Source organism: Lynx rufus, unplaced genomic scaffold (assembly GCF_022079265.1).
Source record: "Lynx rufus isolate CCGP_SWC_20201006 ecotype Redwood Valley unplaced genomic scaffold, mLynRuf1.p SCAF_2, whole genome shotgun sequence".
NCBI classification, from domain to species: Eukaryota; Metazoa; Chordata; class Mammalia; order Carnivora; family Felidae; genus Lynx; species Lynx rufus.
The window spans coordinates 103,301,362-103,321,688 of NW_025814834.1; the positions used below are offsets into that span (position 1 = coordinate 103,301,362).

General features: G+C 44.3%; 1 protein-coding gene across 1 annotated transcript in view; it reads left to right on the forward strand.

Moving 5' to 3' along the window:
- CFAP221 (cilia and flagella associated protein 221) overlaps window positions 1-20,327 on the forward strand; it is a 104,624-nt gene that overhangs the window by 84,031 nt on the left and 266 nt on the right. Inside the window, exons 19-22 of the mRNA XM_047085581.1 lie at window positions 4,920-5,078; window positions 6,652-6,743; window positions 12,529-12,621; window positions 15,486-15,581. Of these exons, the coding sequence (XP_046941537.1) occupies window positions 4,920-5,078; window positions 6,652-6,743; window positions 12,529-12,621; window positions 15,486-15,581 (440 nt within the window). The remainder of the gene's footprint in view (window positions 1-4,919; window positions 5,079-6,651; window positions 6,744-12,528; window positions 12,622-15,485; window positions 15,582-20,327) is intronic.

Below are 20,327 nucleotides of genomic sequence, written 5' to 3' on the forward strand. Positions count from 1 at the left end.
TGATCTTTTTTTTAATTTAATTTAAATTTTTTTTAATTTAATTTTTTTAATGGTTTTTTTTTTTGTTTTTTTTTTTTGTTTTTTTTTTTTTGAGAGAGAGAGTCAGAGCATGAGCAGGACAAGAGCAGAGAGAGAGGGAGACACAGAATCCAAAGCAGGCTCCAGGCTCTGAGCTGTCAGCACAGAGCCCGATGTGGGGCTCGAACTCGTGAACCACAAGATCATGACCTGAGCCGGAAGTTGGTCGCTTAACAGACTGAACCACCCAAGCGCTCCTGAGATGTTTGTAATTTTTCTGGTGGTTTTGCAGATGTAACATACATCAAGACATCAAATTACATAGTTTTAATATGTGTAGTTAATTGTGTGTCAGTTCTATATCAGTATAGCTATAAAAGAAGGAATTTGGAAACCCTAACAAAAGAAACAAAAACCAAAAGAAAGAAATACTGGTTGGAAAGCATTATCGCGAAGTCCTCCTGCATTCAGCTTTCAGGAGGAAAGGTAAAGGGCTCTGGGAAAGAGGTGTAGAGGGAAGGGTGGGCCCCACACACTAACAGTGCAGTCGAAAGGATGGAAACATTCAAGGATCTGAGAAAGGTACATCATCCAGGCAAAAGAAAAAGCCATTATAAATTCTAGAGGGGAGGGGCGCCTGGGTGGCTCAGTGGGTTAAGCATCCGACTTCAGCTCAGGTCATGATCTCGCGGTTTGTGAGTTCGAGCCCCATGTCAGGCTCTGTGCTGACAGCTCAGAACCTGGAGCCTGCTTCAGATTCTGTGTCTCCCTCTCTCTCTGCCCCTCCCCCACTTGTGCTCTCTCTCTATCAGAAATAAATAAAATGTTAAAAAAAATTTTTTTTTAAAAGAATTGATGGGGTTCCTGGGTGTCTCAGTCAGTTAAGCATCTGACTCTATGTTTCAGCTCAGGTCATGATCTCACCATTGGTAAGTTCGAATCCCGTGTCAGGTTCTGCACTGACAGCGTGGGGCCTGCTTGGGATTCTGTCTCCCTCTCTCTCTGCCCCTTCCCTGCTCGCTCTCTGCCTCTGTCTCAAAATAAGTAAATACACATTAAAAAAATAATAACAAAATAAACTTTAGGGGGGAAAACAATCAACTAAAAATCGATATTTGTTCCAAATAGGAAACCGAACTAAAATTTGATGTCATTTTTAAGAGTTACTGGTAAATAAAAGAAAAAGTGGAATCCAGTTAGCCTTGCTACTGGGACTCTTTTTCTGTCAGTGACCTGATAGTGAACCTTCACACACACACAAAAAGAACTATAATCTGAGCCTCTACTTGGCCTGGCAGAGAAACATATTTCCACAGTTAAGACAAAAGAAATGCTCTTTATTAGTTGCCAACTTTCAAAGACAACTAATGAACAAAGTATGGAGGTCCTGCCTGTGGTTCCAGAAGGCAGATGTTAACCATCTCCGTGACATAAAAGCAAGACTGTGGAAGAGGGCAGGAGGGTTACAAGAAAGCATAGGAATGGTAATGTTTTCATCGCATGTGAGGGGGGAGTTGAAATACTCAGCCAAAGATAATGAAACAACAAATAGGGGTATAAGTGCATCCTTCCAAGTCACAAAGATAACTCACAGCAGCACTAAAAATAACAATGTGATTTTCAAAATTGGAAGGAGCATTTGTGTACATGAGCAAAATCCCTATCTCGCATAGGAATGAGTCAATGGCTGCTGGCTGAGGTTGGTAATGGAGAACTGGGAGAACAAGCATAATGTTTAGAGTAATGGCCATTGGAGGCACGAAACTCAGACATAATGGAAAGAAACAGCCTCTGGGATATGGGCCTGGGGACAGGAATGGTCTTCAGGAGCCCCATGGCTTTTCATCACAAACCCTTCCAGCCTGGACGAGTTGCTGCCACATGCGTGCGTTAGTCTGAGGAAAATGAGAATTAAAATAATTATGGGATGACCACTCAGGCCGCTTACTCTGGTGGCAATGGCCACCCAGGGGAATCTGAAGTATGACAACTATTAAAGATAGTGATATTGCCGTTTCCAAAAGCATTTCCTTCATTAATCACCCTTGGCCCCAAGGCCCATCCAGAGAGTCGGCCACACAACTTCACTGGCCCTCAATCAAGCAGGGTAGGAGAGGCGCCTGAAGGCCACGCAGCTAATTTCACCTCCCTGGTGTTGGGCACTGTTGCCTTCCTCGCCACCTGACTAGGGTGCAGCCGGCCTGTCCGCCATCACACGGTCTCCTAGTCTCACTGTGACCCAGCCCCACTGAGGTCTCCGTCACTCCTGCCCCAATTCCCCCTAGAGTCCTTTCCCAGGCACTTTCCCGATTGGCCTTCAGTCACCTCAGGGGTGACTCTGAAATGCCCAGAGTCTAAGAGACCCCCAAAAACGAACCACCAGAGTCCAGAGTCAAAGCTAAGCAGCAAGGGTCATTTATTGCAGGTTCGAACCTGGACCTCTGCGCCCCCCTTGCCGGTGACGCCAAGAGGCCCTGAGAGAGGTTTTTACACCCCTTTTATAGACAGGTACAAACAAGTCATGGGGAAATCAGGAATTTTCCACAGTTACAGAGCTGCGATTGGTTGGTGTTTAAAGTTGGACACTTAACAGTATTCGATTGGTTCCTGCCTTTAGGTCAGACCACAACGGGGGGTACGGGTATCACAATGATTGATCAGGAATACACGGATGTGCCAAGCAACAATGATTGATCAGGAGTACACGGATGTGCCAAGTAACAATGGTTGATCAAGAATATACGGATGTGCCAGGCAATAATGATTGATCAGGAATACATGGGCGCGCCAAGCAATTGTACAGAAGCGGAACAAGCTGGTTAAGCTTGGTTAGGTTTCAGTTTCCCATAACTTAAGCTTTTAAGTTTCAATTTTCTCAGGCCTCTCAACTCCTGGTGGTGGGAGTCAGCAGTTATCAGACTGTTACCCTCCAATCGCTCTCTTTATCCCTGAGGTGGGGCTGTGTTCCTTTGTCCCTTCTCCAGTCCTGCCGGTCTCCCCCGCTTCCTGGCTGGGGGTGGCCAAAGTCCTCCTTGCTCCTTGGGCATCTCTGTGGTGTAATATACAGACGACCTGGTTCACCCAATGAAGACTGGGGGGCTCGTTCTGTCTTCTGTCCTTGGGTTCTCCTCCTGAAATGCACTGAATGGAACACGAAATGTCCCCCACTTCCTCCACCACCCCCCTCCTTACTATCCTTCCTCCTCACCCACCTTTCTCTATGTTCTCAGACCTCCCCTGCTTTGTCCCGCCAGGGCCCCCACTTTCACCTTGTTCCCTTCCAACCCTCCGGCCCCTAACTGGGGAAGGGGTCTTCCCTTGGGCTCCACGGGAGCCCATTCTCTTCTGTCTCTGCCCCCACCCCATGCCGTGCTTTGAGGGACCTGAAAAGAACCTGCTGCTGTCAAAAAAATACATGTAGATGTGTACCCTAACTCTTCCTTCAACCGCAAGTGCTCACTGAGGGGTTTGCTTGTTTCTACAAGGCTGTGGGTGTTGCGGATTCCACCAGGGGGCACCTTCCCTCTCCCTGCCCCGCACCTTCCTTTGTACCCTCCAGTTCAGGCAGGGGTCCTCTCTGCATCTCTCTCCCTGGCTCTAGCTGCAGGTCAGCCTCTGCACCAACAGCATATACTCTTGGCAGTGCTCATGACTGGGCCACATTTGATTAGTACACCACCGAGGATGCCAGCTCTCCTACCCCTGACATCTGGGTGCTCTGGGGCTCCCCCCCTCCTCCCCACCTGGCTAGCTACATTTTCTTCTTTGTGGGAGACATTTGTTGCTTGGCAGTGAGACTGGGTTTCTGTAAGCCATGTGGAATTTTGTTGTTTTGTAAAAAAAAAAAAAATGTCCTTAAAAATCACATGAACAGAGGGCAGCTGGGTGGCTCAATCGGTTGGGCGTCCGACTTCGGCTCAGGTCATGATCTCACAGTTTATGGGTTCAAGCCCCGCGTCGGGCTCTGTGTGGACAGCTCAGAGCCTGGAACCTGCCTCGGATTCTGTGTCTCCCTCTCTCTCTCCACCCCTCCTCCGCTCATGCTCTGTCTCAAAAATAAATAAACATTAAAAAATTATAAAAAATAAATAAACTTTAAATATATAGAGAGACATAATAAAGAAAAAATAAAAATCAGATGAGCATACAAAAAGAACCAAGTGTCAAGTTAGTGGTTCTCAAACATCTGAAATTAAACAACCGTGAGGGACAAAAGCTCCATTGTTGTATGGGACAAGAGCGGGGTTTGTTGGACAAGCCCCAGAAGGGACATTAAAAGGCTCTCTATTTTCCTATTGTGATATAATTGCTCTGGGCCTCCATTAGTTCTGTTGGAAAATTAGGAAAAAACAGGATCTCCCTTAAAACCAGATACTGCTTCCAAATGGAGCCTTCCTGAATTAAAAACATTACCAAAACAATGTTAAATGTTGACATTTCCTGATCAAATGTCATCCTCTTCTTTGTCTTGTCTCTAAAGTAGCCTTCAAGAAGCTATTTTTGTTTTCAAACCCAGAAGCTTATTTGCTTTTTAAAGCCAGTTTGCTTATCTAATAGAGTCCCCTAATTCATCAAATTTAGAAATAAATACAGAACTTTAAGCTGTGTTAAGCTACGATTTCAGTTGTGCTTGTTTCCACAAGAACTTAGTAAATCTACATGGCATGTACTGAGGCTCTTAAACCAGAAAAGTGGCATTTATGAATGACTGTGGCTGCTACCAATTTGAAGACGTGTCTCTTCTGCTGCTTCTCTTTCCCAGACGAGCTGACGAGGACCCAGAGTGTTAGTGCTAGCAGGAGCCATGGACAACACTCGCTGTCGCCTGGCCTGTGCCTGACGTAGAAACTGGTAAACAAAAGAGATTTTTTTCTCTCTTTCTCTCTGTCTCTCTCCTGCAGAATCCCAACCCAGGATTATTTCCTGTGATGCACCCTCTGACCTACGCAGAAACCTTGATAGATTACCATCTGTGCCCTCACCCCAAGTACAAGTTCATCAAGGAGTCCCACAGGGGGTCCAGCATTCCTCTCACCCAAAAGCAGTTTCTTCATCACACGGTAATGCCAATGGTGGGCTCACTGTCGCGGCTGGCCCTGGGCTGCAGGGAAGGGCAGGGGACAAGGATAGAGGGTCACAGCTGGAGTCAAGAAGAAGGTTTGCAGCCACAGCCCCGGCGCCGCTCTTGTCCCCTCCATGCCCACGTCTCAGGCAGCATGTGGCCGATTCTTTCAACGTTATCACTCTCCTTTACCCATGAAAGCTGTGACTACTATTCATTTTCTTCCTATTTCAACCATGTAGAAGATGGTCATGTGCCTGGTGTAACCTCACGACCTGACCTCCTCTTTCTTTGGCTCCAAGAAGTACAGAAACATCAGAATGGACAAGGTGGCAATGTGACCAGTGCACAGTACAGGAGAGGCTCCAGAGAACTCCTTCTCCCCTGAGATGACCAACCTGACCTGAATGTCCAGAGACATCTCTTAAAGGGGGCCCTCGGGCCCTTCAAAGTCAAGAAGTCCCTAACTCAGATCATTGTCTCTGCCCTGCTTCTGCCAGTCAGACCTCATACCACCTCCCCTTCCTGGGTTGCCCACTTGCCTTTCTGTTCTCCATGCTCTTGTGCAGTGACCCATGTGGTCCTTGATCCCTCCCTCTCCTTCCTGCCCCATATCTGCCCATCACCGGATCCCCCAGTGTGCCCCACACAACAGGCAAGTCTCCTTCTACTTCACCCCACGGACTGACTGTGTGGTCAGCCCTCCCTGGAAACCTTCCCTTGACACAAATCGGGTCTTGTTTTCCAGTTTAATAACCTTCAGTGCTCCCTGCTGCCCGAGGGCACGGCTGGAGCTCATTGGCTCGGCCCCAATGAGCCCTGATCATTGGCTAGGCCCTTCCTGCCCAGCCTGCCTGTCCAGACTCACTTCCCACCAGGCCCCATCTAGCCCTGCATTCAGCCAAGCTGTTGGTCCCCTGACAGTGCTCTCCTTTGCATCTCTGTGCATTTGCAGGCACTTTGCCCCGCCCGGAATGCCATTTGATGAACCCCCATCGCTTTGAATATTGCTTTAGCATCACATTCACCAAACAGATTGTAAGGTCCGATCTGTCCTCCATCACCAGGAGAATTTTCTTGTGTGCCTGATGAATCAGGGGGGAGAAAAGGTCTCCTTCACCCCTACTTAAGTTCCATACAGCATTGTGTAGTGCCCTTTGCTAGAGAAATTGTCTTTTACCTCGGAACACTTCAGTCAAACTTCATGAAATTATACATTTTGGGGCTTGGGGCGCCTGGGTGGCTCAGTCGGTTGAGCATCTGACTTCAGCTGAGGTCACGATCTCTTGGTTTGTGATTTCAAGCACCAAGCCCCACGTCAGGTTCCCTGCTGTCAGCACAGAGCCCACTTCGGATCCTCTGTCCCCTTCCCCTGCTCTCCCCTCCCCTGCTCGCACGCTGTCTCTCTCAAAAATAAACATTTAAAATAAATGCATACATAAATACATTTTGGAACTTAACTTCTAAGACTGCAAAAAAAGCCGGTTGAGTGAAACGGAAGTCCTTCCCAGACTTTAACCTCACCACACAGTTCCCTTACATGTCAGATCCTGTGCCGGCTCTCCCTACAGGACATTATTCCTGGAATAATGAACTGGTGCAAGTTCCAGCCCCTGGCCCTCTCATTCCTGCCGGAAACTTCAAAGACGGAGACTACACAGAGGTAAGCCACAACTCATCTGTGTGTCTCCCAGGGGCATGTTTGCCCCACGGATCACAGAGGTTAAGATCCTCAAAGTTAAATGCCAATAATGTATCAAATCCTACTTTAAGTGCGTGAGGGAAGTTTGCTCGTTAGAGAAATATGATGATGTGTATAACTGATTCACGTATTTTGAATTATCATCATTGAGGTCTACTTGTTAAAAAAATGAATGTCCCAAGCGGTTGGTTGGCCATATTTCAATAAACGTGGACAACCAATCCATATAATTCAGCTGAAATATTCATGGCCAGGTTTTAATATGTTTGAATTGCCAAGATGAGCCTTCAACACCCTCCCTATCCGATTCTAGAGTGCGTACTCCTCTCTCTGCCGCAGCCTGGCGTTCCCTGAGAGGTGCCACAGCTGCAGAAACAGAATGGGTAGATGAGAATATTGTTGGGCCAAAGAAAGAAGAAATCTAGAGTAGCCACATTTTTTGCTAGTTTGCTTATTTAACACCTCTTCAGAGCCCTAAGATCTCAAACGAGGAGTCCGGTGCCTTTTCTCTGGGACTCTGGCTGGTCAGTACCCCGCTCCTGAGCCCCTGAATTTGCTTCTTTAGTCCACTGTCCTTACAAGCATAGTTAAATCGGTTATTGGTGAGTGAACGTGACTAGTATCCACAATGATGGCCATCGGCAGGCAGTCACCTTTCGTTCAAGTCCTTTGATCCAAAATGAGGCCCACCCCCCGGGGAAACCTGAGCTTTGCCACTATCCAGGATCCACAGGTGAGCACTATGCCCCTTGACTCCCACCAGGGAGTCACTGGATGTGCAGTGACCCTGATAGACTCCCTGTCCACCCGCCTTCCCCAGGTATTTGAGGGGATCGGTGAAAGCCAGTTTGTGACTCTAGACCACTGAATTTTACTTCTTCCTTCATTGCCAGAGGAAAGGCTGGTTCTGAATTAAGCAACATTCAGCCACACTTCCCCAGGCATTTCCACATGCTCTTTCTTTTGTGTTATTTCATTAGCACTTCTCAGCTACTCTCCTGTGCTTGGAGATGAACAGGAAACAAGCAAAAAAAAAACAAAAAAAACCAAAAAAAAACAAAAAAAACAAACAAAAAAAAAAACCCAAAAAACAAAAACCAAAAAAACCAAAAAAAACACCCAGCCTAGGATTTGCGACCTGGTTGGGGCTCAAAGATATTAGTTCCTTTTCTGTGGGTTCCTCCGTACTTCATCCATCCTGGAGCCACCTCAAAATAAACTCCACATCTTTGTTCTCCACCTTAGCGTGTTTTTAAAATCTGAAATTTCCAGAATTAGGAGAAGCGATGGCACTGTAGAGAGAATGAACGCCTTGGAGGAGCCCTTGGAGTCCTGCCTTGGTAACTCATTAGCGGGTCACCTACTCTGTGTCCTTGGGCGAGTTACTTATTACTGAAGCCCTTTGAGCAATAATTTCCTCACCTGTGAACAGGGACAGCAGTGGTGTCCTACCCGGACTGTTGTGTGGATCAAAGTAAAACGATGATGTGAAGCGTCTAGCACAATCCTTGATAATAACTCTTCCCGGCCCTTCTACCCTCCCCCCTGCCCTCCCCCCAGCCACTAAATCTTGCAGTGGCTCTCCTGCCACCAGATGGCGATGGTCTGCCACCGCCTTGACACACATTTGGTGTAGGGTAGGGACGCTTCACCCAGGTAACCAGTCAACCAGGCATAGCTGGCTGTGGAGTACCATCAGGAGACCGAATAAGCAAAATGACCCATGGATAGATGGTAAGAAGTGCCCACCAGCTTTTGGCACGCAGAAGTCTCAAGAATTAAGGGGGAAAAAAAATCCTATTTTTTTTTCTTCCAAACCCATGTCCTTGGAAAAATTTCCAGAGGCTGTTCTTTCAAAAAGCAGTCAGAATGCAGTTACCTTGGGCTTGAACTAACCATGAATTAAACATGAACTCTACATGAATTAGAGAAAACTCTCCAACTATGAGTTGTTAGTTTCAACTTCTGTGCCTGGGTGCTCTGTGGGGCCAGTTTGTTTCAAAATAAACCGTAATTGCATAACAGATTATAAAATCAAGAGAGGATTCTATGTTTCCTTATCATGGATTTCCATGATGTCAGATTCTGGACCGTGTTTTTATTTATTTAAAAAAAATTTTTTTTTTCAACGTTTATTTATTTTTGGGACAGAGAGAGACAGAGCATGAACGGGGGAGGGGCAGAGAGAGAGGGAGACACAGAATCGGAAACAGGCTCCAGGCTCTGAGCCATCAGCCCAGAGCCAGACGTGGGGCTCGAACTCACGGACCGCGAGATCGTGACCTGGCTGAAGTCGGCGCTTAACCGACTGCGCCACCCAGGCGCCCCAAAAAAAAAAAAAATTTTTTTTAACGTTTATTTATTTTTGAGACAGAGAGAGACAGAGCATGAATGGGGGAGGGGCAGAGAGAGAGGGAGACACGGAATCGGAAGCAGGCTTCAGGCTCTGAGCTGTCAGCCCAGAGCCCGACGCGGGGATCGAACTCACGGACCGCGAGATCGTGACCTGAGCTGAAGTCGGACACTTAACCGTCTGAGCCACCCAGGCGCCCCCCGTGTTTTTATTTTTAAAGGCAGTTACAAAATAATAATGGTATTCTTTTTTAAGTTTCTACAAATCCATTAATGATACTTCAACTTTGTAGTCATTTTGCTTCAATAAATGACCTATTACTTATGAGATGTTTCTTTTGCCCCTGAGAATTATCTGTTTGTTGTCAGACCATGCGATATGGTTATTTACTGTTTATTTATTTCAAGTTATTTTTGTATTCATACTAATCAAAACAAGCTTGCTTGGCTTCTCTGCTCCTTAATAATTCAGTGCGAATTTGTTGAGTCTCTAGGACTTCCATACACATCTCAAGAGTCAGCAGCAACAGAAGAAATTACCTAATCCAGTAGCACCCCAACTTTTGGATTTTTTAAAAATTCTTTTTAATGTTTATTTATTTTTTAGAAAGAGAGACAAAGCATGAGCGGGGAGGGGCAGAGAGAGAGAGAGAGACACACAGAATCTGAAGCAGGCTCCAGGCTCTGAGCTGTCCGCACAGAGTCCCGCACAGGGCTCAAACTCATGAACCGTGAGATCATGACCTGAGCCGAAGTTGGTTGCTTAACCAAGTGAGCCACCCAGGCGCCCCCCAACTTTCGGATTTTATAGACGAGTGAAACGTCCAGAAGAATTCTGAGAACCGTTTTTAGAGCCGTCCGAGTTTTGCTTTGCCAAGAAAGGCATTAAAACCAAGCAAACCAAAACAAAGAGCCCAACCACCATCTACTGTCTCCACCATTTCAATTCCAGAAGAACATATTAATACACACAAAAAAGTTAAAGAAACACAGTCTCAGAATTTAAAAATCAGGTACGTTTGGTCTTATGAGAAATGCTTGCCGGGCTGTGTTCCCAGACCGGCTCACACTCTGGAGAGAGGCATCTGGGCTCTCCACTTCTCAGCACCTCTTCCCGTCTGGAATCCCCTGCGACACTGGCAGTCAGTGGACTTGTCAGTTAGGACCTTTGTCATGAAGTCAGTAGATAGGACTAATCCCTGGTGGTAGCACCCAGGCTCCCTTTAGTAAGAAATGGTGTTAAAACCCAACACCTGGGGGCTGGGGGTTCACATTGCTACTTGGAGGGTTTGTTTCTTGGCCTTCTCAGCAGACTCGCCAGGGAGTGTAGGTGGAGAAATACACACATGCACACACACACGTATACATGTGCACATAAGCACACGTACACACATTTTAGAAATTATGGATTCGCAGCAATGCTTGTAACTCCAGTCCTACCCGTAAAGTTATTGCCTGCTGTCCCCCATTCTGTATTTGTATGTTCCTTCTGCTGTGAGAACCTTGGCTCCCAACATATTTACTCATTACTCTGTTCCCTAGTACGTCCAAAATAGTTTCAGAATTGCTTCACCGATAACCATTTCAACAAACAAGCATCATAAATAGAGTTCATGTTTATCTGAACCCCACATCCCACCAAAACTGTGACCGGACAGTCAACTACTATATTTCTAAGTTTCTTAGATTAGTTCTTTCTTTTCCTTTTTCCCCTTCCTTCCTTCCTTCCTCCCTTCCCTTCTTCTTTTTTCTTTCTTTTTTCCTTCCCTCTTCCTCTTTCTTTCTCTTTCTTTCCCTCCACTGTGATTGTGGAATTCATGTGAAATATTATTTGCTTCAGTTTGCTTTCACTTTGGGGTTTTCCCACTTCCCTCTGTGATAGATTTAATCTCATTATTTTTTTTGAATATGTAGAATAATGACATGCTTTCCAAATTCAAAACTACACAAAAAGGCACACTTAGAGAAGTATCCATGCTGGCCACCTCCCTCCCATCCTTGTCAGTAACCAGTTCTGTCTTCTGACTCATTCTTGCAGTTTTTCTGATGCTAAGCAGAATATATATTTTTTTCTCATTTCCCCTTCTGCCTTATACAAAAAGTGCCACACTAGATATGCTCTACTGCACGTTGCTTTTTTTGCTTATAAAAAATATCTCCTGAAAATTGCTGCATATTAGTTTATAGATCTCTTCCTCACTCTTTTATACAGCTGCAAAGCTATATGCCCTAGTTTTATTCATTCTCTACACTTGGCAAGCAGGTACATTTTTGCACAGGAAAAAAAAAAAAAAACAAAGAGAAAAAAGCTTATTTCAAAGACATAGGTGCACATGCCAAGGAGGCTTCTGTTAATCCCCTGTTTTTCCGTGCCTGCCTCCTGCCTCACCATCAGCCCACAACCTCTCTAGCGTTTGTAGGAGGCCGGTTTCCTTCCTGCGTGTTCTACGCTCTGTCACTGTGTACTTTTTCATGAGACAGCACTCTTCCCAGCCTCCAGAAACTTACTCCAGAAAACTGTTGAAAACGTTTACCCCACGTATGTTTTTTCTCTTCCTCTTTGTTGTGCGTTCAATTTTTAAAGGTTTTTAAGTAATTGAGGCCAAAGGAAAGAAAAAAAGCAAATGCCTCTGCTACCATCTTGAAACAGAATTCTGTTGCCAACTTCTAAAATAACAATATTTTTTCTCCCTCTTTTAAATATTTTAATGTGCTCGATACCCGGGAATTTTTTTTTATTTATTTATTTTTCAACGTTTATTTATTTTTGGGACAGAGAGAGACAGAGCATGAACGGGGGAGGGGCAGAGAGAGAGGGAGACACAGAATCGGAAACAGGTTCCAGGCTCTGAGCCATCAGCCCAGAGCCTGACACGGGGCTCGAACTCCCGGACCGCGAGATCGTGACCTGGCTGAAGTCGGACGCTTAACCGACTGCGCCACCCAGGCGCCCCTACCCGGGAATTTTTATATAAAGCTCTAAATATATAATACCAAGCAATATATAAGGGGGTTGGAGGAAGGTCTGAAATTGAATAGAACAATAAAGGGAGACTGTAAAGATGGGGGGAAATATTAGGAATTGAAAAGTGAGCTATCTAAATTTCACCCCAGGCCCCCCAGGAAATGACATTATTTTAGACACTACCAGTTTGAAAGTTCTGTTTCTGAACTCTGGGAAATGGCTTGTTGGGCCGCATTCTCACGGATTTCACTTACCTGTTGCACCTGCTGCCTTTGTCTGTAGGGAAACATGGGGGGTGTTCAGGAGCGAAGGACAGAAGGGTAAAGTCCTCCCCTGTGGCAAAGTAAAAGTGCTTTAGAAAGTTATGTCGGCATTCCAAGACTGTGAATGTGAACATTTATCCTGGGTGCCTGTGTGATTCCTCCACAGATGTGACCCCTTCAATTCCGTTATGCTTCCTATAAATGCCCCCGCCGTTCTTGAGGCCCTACCAGAAGAAGACAGATTGGAAACAGCAGAACGGTACTTTTTTTGCCTTTGGCTTCTCATGTGGTCTGTGTCACAAAAATAAGCCAGGTGCCGTGAGAGATTTCAGAAGAGCACACAGTGTCGGAGCTTGCAACCCAGAGGAGTTCAGGCCTCCCTGAACTGAATTCATGCTGAATTCACAGTCGTGCTGAATTCACAGTCGGGAATGGACAGTCTCTGCGGCCTCACATTTGCTGATCTTTAGGTGCCCCTGGAGCTCAAAGGAGCCAGAGAGTAGAGGTGGTGCTAAGTGGGCTTGGAAGGCTTCAGTGGTCATGTGAACTTGGGTTAGTACTTGAAAAAGGGTAGGATTTGGAGAGGCATAAAAAACAATAGGCTCCTCTAAAATAAAGAAAAGGGGGTGCCTGGGTGGCTCAGTTGGTTAAGCATCCAACTCCTGAATTCCACCCAGGTCATGATCCCAGGGTTGTGGGATCGAGCTGAGCCATGTGTCAGCCTCCACGCTGAGCGTGAAGCCTGTTTAAGATTCTCTCTCTGTCTTTCTCTCTACCCCTCCTCCTCCACCTCACACTCTCACTCTAAAGTTACAAAAAAAAAAAAAATTAATTAAAAAAATACAACTATAGGCCCCAAACCAAGGCGCTTAAGTTTGATTTTACTGGTGAGCGTCCAACAGCCGGTAGAAATACATCCTTGAATCTTCTGTCATTGTGCCCATGTCAACATTCTTACATGTAAATAATCCATTAGTGAAATCCTAAATATCTGAGGCGCGCATCTAGTTCTCAGACCTGCCCACACGCAGTGACATTTGGCAATACCTGAGCATTTGAAACTGAACCCAGGTCTGAATGGGAAGGTTGAAGTCTTGTCTATTCAAACCACTGCCCGCGGGCATTGGTGAGGACGCTGCAGCCAGGGCGGGATGGCACGCATCTGCCCGAGGTTCAGAGGCCACGGGGAGATGCCCAGCAGGCGAAAACTTCTCTGACCCTCCACTCAGCACTGATGCGGGGACTGTCGTGACCCACTGTCCGCATCTGTGAAATGAGAATAAGAGTATCTATTTCACGCAAGTTGTCAAAATTACAGGTGATAATGCCGATGCCGATGATGAGGGTGGTAATTATAACAAACATTTAAAGCACTACCTGTGTATCGGGCACAGCACTTTGCTCGCAGTCTCATCTACCCCCCACAATGAGGTCTCGCCGTCATCCCCATCTTAGAGACAGGAAACTGCTCACAAGAAGATGATGTTTGCAGAGCACCAGCCTGTGGCTGCTTAGGAATCATGAGTTTTCAATCATACGGGACTGGAACAGCTTTTGTGGCTTTCGAGGGTACTTTCCACAACAGAAACTTGCTATGACACTTCTGTCTACTACTGCTGAATGGCGTTTCTGGTTTTTTTTTTAACTTGTTTTATTTTTTATTTTTCTAAATTTACATCCAAATTAGTTAGCATATAGTGCAACAATGATTTCAGGAGTAGATTCCTTAGTGCCCCTTACCCATTTAGCCCATCCCCCCCTCCCACAACCCTTCCTGTAACCTTTCTGTTTTGTCCCCCTCCCTGTTTTTATGTTATTTTTGATTCCCTTCCCTTGTGTTCATCTGTTCTGTGTTTTAAAGTCCTCATATGAGTGAAGTCAGATGATATTTGTCTTTCTCTGACTAATTTCACTTAGCATAATACCCTCCAATTCCATCCATGTAGTTGCAAATGGCAAGATTTCATTCTTTTTGATTGCTGAGTAATACTCCATTGTATATATATACCACATCTTCTCTATCCATTCATCCATCAATGGACATTTGGGCTCTTTCCATACTTTGGCTACTGTTGATAGTGCTGCTAGAAACATGGGGGTGCATGTGTCCCTTCGAAACAGCCCAGCTGTATCCTGCGGATAAATGCCTAATAGTGCAATTGCTGGGTTGTAGGGTAGTTCTCTGTTTAGCTTTTTGAAGAACCTCCATACTGTTTTCCAGAATGGCTGCACCAGCTTGCCTTCCCATATATTATTTCATTTAAAAAATTTTTAATGTTTATTTATTTTTGAGAGAGAGAGAGAGAAGCAGAGCACGAGCTCGGAAGGTGCAGAGAGAGAGGAAGACACAGAATCCGAAGCAGGCTCCAGGCTCTGAGCTGTCATCACAGAGCTTGACATGGGGCTTGAACTTACGAACTGGGACACCATGACCTGAGCCAAAATTGGATACCCAACCAACTGAGCCACCCAGGCATCCCTATATTATTTCATTTTTAAAGCAATTGTGGATTTTTTAGTTCTCTTCTCATTGGTTTCTACTTGAATTCCATGATGGCCAGAGAACATACTGTGAATAATATCAGAAGATTGAAATCATTCAGGCTTTCATTTTGGTGTAAGATATGGTCAAGACTGGTACACATTTTCAAACGTGCACTTGAAAAGAATATGAATTCTGTAACCTCACTTTAAAAATTCCCTTTTATTCTCTGCTTATAAATAATGATTCCTACCATTGTTTTTGGGTGGAAAGCAATTTATCAGCTATATGCTACTCTTTTTTTTTTTTAACTTTATTTATTTTGAGAAAGAGAGAGAGAGTACACAGGCAAGCAGGGGAGGGGCAGAGAGAGAGGGAGAAAGAATCTCAGGCAAGCTCCACGGCTCAGTTTCATGACCATAAGATCATGGCCAGAGCTGAAATCAAGAGTCGGACGCTCAACTGATTGAGCCAGCCAGGTGCCCCAGCCTTATGCTTCTCTTAACATACACTCAACAAAAGTGGGTAGAACTAACCTTGAAAGCCACAAGAATTACGTAACTCTTAAACGATCAGAATATTTCTCTATTTTATTTTGGGAAGGAAAATCCATGCCAGCTAAGCGTCTTCTCCCTTTTCAGTGAGCTCTGCGAACAGAATGTAGAAGTTATACTGACTCCAGAAATAATTGAAGCAGAATTCCCTATCTTGGACCACAAGGACACCAAAAAGGAGAAGTAAGTAGATGATTTATGCTTAGGAACGGGCAGCCTTCCGATCGAATGTGTCCTATATGAAGTGCATGATTGTCACGTTGTCCGAATCGAAATACCTCAGGCTTAAAAAAGAGAGATTTGCACATATCTTAGTTTATGCACAATTACGTGCCCTCAAATGTGGTTGGTAAGTGAACATTTAAGAACGGAACCCAATTTTTCCATTTGCTTATCATCTCATTTCACAGGTGTGTTTGGGGGGGGGGCACCTGTAGCCGCGTCTCAGCCCCACCATGTGTTACACGTGAGATCTCCAGCCATGTCACTCACCTCAGTAACTGAGCTTCGGGTTCCTCGTTTATACCGTGCGGAACATAGTGTCCCTCACAGACGGCGTGAGGATTAAGTGAGACACCAACGAGAGGACGTCTCGCCAGTTGCTTGATGGGAGCTAATATGCTCAGCAAACGTTGTTTCCCTTCGCCTCTCCATCAGGGGCCAAAGAGCTAAGCAAACATCGTCATCCCTCAAAACATTAGTTTCGGTGAACAGTTTTGTAATGGAAATAACCTGATATAGTTCATATGGTTTATAAGTTTGAAATTCCAAGTATGCTTTTAAAATGTTTTTCTTTTGGGGCGCCTGGGTGGCTCAGTCGGTTGGGCGTCCGACTTCAGCTCAGGTCATGCTCTCTCACCATGCGCAAGTTCAAGCCCCGAGTTGGGCTTTGTGCTGACGGCTCGGAGCCTGAAGCCTGCTTCAGATTCTGTGTCTCCCTCTCTCTCTGCCCCTCCCCCGCTCTCTCTCGCTCTCTTTCTCTGTCAAAAATAAATAAACATAAAAATATTGTTTAAAATGTCTTTTTTCTTTTAAAAAATGCCTTTTTGGGGCGCATGGATGGCTCAGTCAGTTAGGCATCTGACTCTTGATTTCGGCTCCAGTCACGATCTCACAGTTTGTGGGTTCGAGCCCCATGTCAGGCTCTGTGCTGACAGCGTAGAGCCTGCCTGGGATTCTTTCTCCCTCTCTCTCTGCCTCTCCCCTGCTCTCTCAAATGTGGTTTCTCTCTCTCTCTCAATAAATAAATAAACGTTAAAAAATAAAAATAGGGGCGCCTGGGTGGCTCAGTTAAGCGTCTGACTTCGGCTCAGGTCATGAACTCGCTTCCGTGAGTTCAAGCCCCGCGTTGGGCTCTGTGCTGACAGCTCAGAGCCTGGAACCTGCTTCAGAATCTGCGTCTCCCTCTCTCTCTGCTCCTCTGCTTCCCATGCTCTGTCTCTCTCTCAAAAATAAAGACAGATTTAAAAAAATAATAATAAAGATAAAAATAAATAATTTAAAAATGCCTTTTTCTTATTAAAAAATCAGAAAATACAAAAAATAAAAACAATAATTCCACCAGAGACAGTAACTTGTACATTCTGATGTACGGTCTTCCAAATATTTACTTATTTAGTATCTATATTATTCATTATATATAATATGTTAATATATATTAACATAATTATATTGATTATATACTTATGTTTTAATAACATTTAACATATTATTCATAATGTTTCATCTTCTGCACTTTTATTTATCAATCTACCATAAACATATATTTATAAATATAGGCAGACATTGTATTCCACCATAAGTTACTTAACTGTCTTCTGAGTTGTCAGTGTTTTGCTGTTAGCGATTGTGCTGTAGTAAATTTCCATGCTTACTCCATACTGCATATTGAGAATCACTGTATATAGTCTAATTGTCATTCAGAGTTCCATCAGCAGAGGTCAGGACTGCCCACATTCAAATGCCCTGAATAACATGGAAAAGTATCATTTTTCTTTTCTTCTTTAGCAATAGGATAGATTTAAAAAAGACCTTCTCATTGTCTTCATTTTAATTTCTGTGTGTACAAGTGATGTTACATAGTTTCCCAGGCTGATATTATCACCCTATTTTTCTTCTTTAACGAGGGGCTCGCTTTGCCTTTTTTGCCAGAAGCATTTATCTGTTTGTCGTTTATTTCTGTGTCTCTTGTACATTAAGGATAATTACCCTTTCTTACATACGTTATAAGTTTCTCAGTTTGTCTTGGAACTTTGTTTGGAATGTTTTGGGAGGCCTTGCCTTTTTTAAAAGGAACTAACCCCCACCCCACCCCCCACATGTCTTAGTATGGGGTTCCTTTGGCCTGTTTGTGATGGTTTCAGAGGCCTACAGAAACCAACACTCCTCGGAAAATTTTTTAGCAGTTTCTAGGAAAAGGAAATTTAAGGTAGAAAAATGTTAAATAGAATTTCAGTGAGCCTGCTTTGGTCAATTACCAATGAAATATCATCTCACACAACACAACATGTCAAACCTCGTGTACCTCAACAAACAGATGCTCTTTGCACTGCATTTGTTTCAGGTTTCAAACAATTGACTGAGGGTTTTAAATAAAACCCTTTTTTTTTTCTATTTTATTATTTTTTTAAGAGACTCTTCTTTTTTTTTTTTTAGTATTTATTTTTGAGAGAGAGAAAGAGTGAGAGTGGGGGAGAAGGAGACACAGAATCCAAAGCAGGCTCCAGGCTCTGAGCTGTCAGCACAGCACCCGATGCGGGGCTTGAACTTACAGACCACGAGATCATGATCTGAGCGGAAGTCGGACATTGAGCCCACTGAGCCACCCAGGCGCCCCTTTTTTTCTATTTTAAAACTTGCCCCTGGACAAATAATGACTTGCCACACGAGTGGAGTAATATGTAATACCTCTCTGCTCATGTGCTCTTAAATGTGGTTTTTCACCCTTTATACTACAGAGCAAATGTTGAATGCCACCTGATTATCAAATTATTATTAAATGAAACAGAAGTTATTACTTTATATATTCACCCAGTGGTATTTTTTTTACATGTTTCAGCTGCTTTACCACAAAAATAAACTGAGTGACCTCTAAACATTTCTGCACATCACATTAGTTTCTAATTTTTTTCAAAAAACACAGATGTAGGGGTGAGAGATGTTTTTTCTCTCTCTCAAAAATAAATGAATTAACTTCAAAAAAGACCTTAAAAAATACAAGAACATTCGACCCACTTTCAATAGACATATCATGGCATTTTCAATTCACCTATTTTTCTGTTTACATTATTGTATGTACATGTTTTCCCATGGCAAAATTATCAACGTGATCATGATTTTATTGGCTGAAGACTATTCCAACAGGTTGATAGCCCATAGACGGTTTTAGAAAGTTCATTGATTCACAGGTTCTCTTCAGCTCGTATCAAGCATTATCCTGTGCTGTTTTGTCTTCTCTGTCCCTACTTGTTCCTTTTCCTCACCTCTTCAACCTCAGGCAGAAGCTGCCAGCATCCGCACTGTCACACACACACACAACCAGGAGGTAGACAGAATAAAAAGAACACATCAGTGGTGTATAATTTCCCATAAGGACTGCTATCTGTTTGGTCTCTCGAAAATTCTGTTTTCAGGGATGCAAAGAATCATGTGTTCTCCCTCAACAGCTGTAATTACCCTGAGAGGTTCTTTGCTGCCCTCGTGGTGATCTCAGCCTGCTCAAGAACCCCTAAGGGGAATCATGCAAAATGTCCAAGAAACCGTGAGGGCGACTTTAGTTGATGACACATCATTTGGCACTTCTGAGATTTTCATAGTATCATTCAACCATTAGTATCTTTACTAATAAAGATAGGGAGACAGACCTATATATTTAAATTTTTTAATTTTTTTATTAGAGAGAGAGCATGAGCAGGGGAGAGGGGCAGAGGGAGCAAGAGAGAGAGAGAGAGAGAGAGAGAGAGACAGAGAGAGAGAGAATCTCAAGCAGGCTCCACGCTCAGCACGGAACCCAATGTGGGGCTTGATCCCACGACCCTGGGATCATGACCTGAGCCGAATCAAGAGTTGGACACTCAACCAACTGAGCCACCCAGGCACCGCCCCTAAGATTGATTCCATTAAATGATACCAATTAATATTTTTATGACATGCATCAGGGAACATTTTAATTCTTCATTTTCAGATATTTCTGCTTTCTCAAAACTGCCAGGCATTTGTCAGAACTTTACATTTCACCCTGCTTAGAAAACATTCCAGAAACACTTGAGTTTATATCGTATTCTCCTGACTAGGCACATCATCTAGCTGAGCTCACCATCCTCAGACATCTGTCCTTTCAACCAAATGCACTTGGGTCATTCCTTGCCAGACATTTGGAAACTTCTACCCAGCAACCCCCTTGCCACGCCCAGCCAAAGTCTGGGCTCCACACCAGCCATCACTTGATCCAGATGCAGAACCCTCCCTCTTGATTCCCCCGCTTCTGGAGCCGTCATCAGAGTCGGAGATATTATGTGTCTGCTTCATTCACAAACGTGAGGAAGCGTCTAATGCTGCCTGGGCATTCAGAAGACATCATACTAAGATGTCTAGGAGTAATTTCTCATTTCACCTCGACAATATTGGGAGGTGGGAATTCCCACTGTCTGTACGTCTGGAAACGGAGCCTGAATTAGGGAACTTGGCCATGCTAAGAAACGCGTGTAGCTAAGATCGGAAGCCAGGTTTGCATCACTTATCAGCCAAGTGTTTTCACTGGTAACTAAATTATTGCTAAATATAGTTTTTTATATATACATGTAGTTATACATACACGTTTATGTACATTGAGATGTGTGTGTACATATATACATATATGCTATCAATCACGTATAAAAACATGTAAAACAAGTCGTCCAGCCTTCACCTCGCTATCCCGCTATCCCGGAG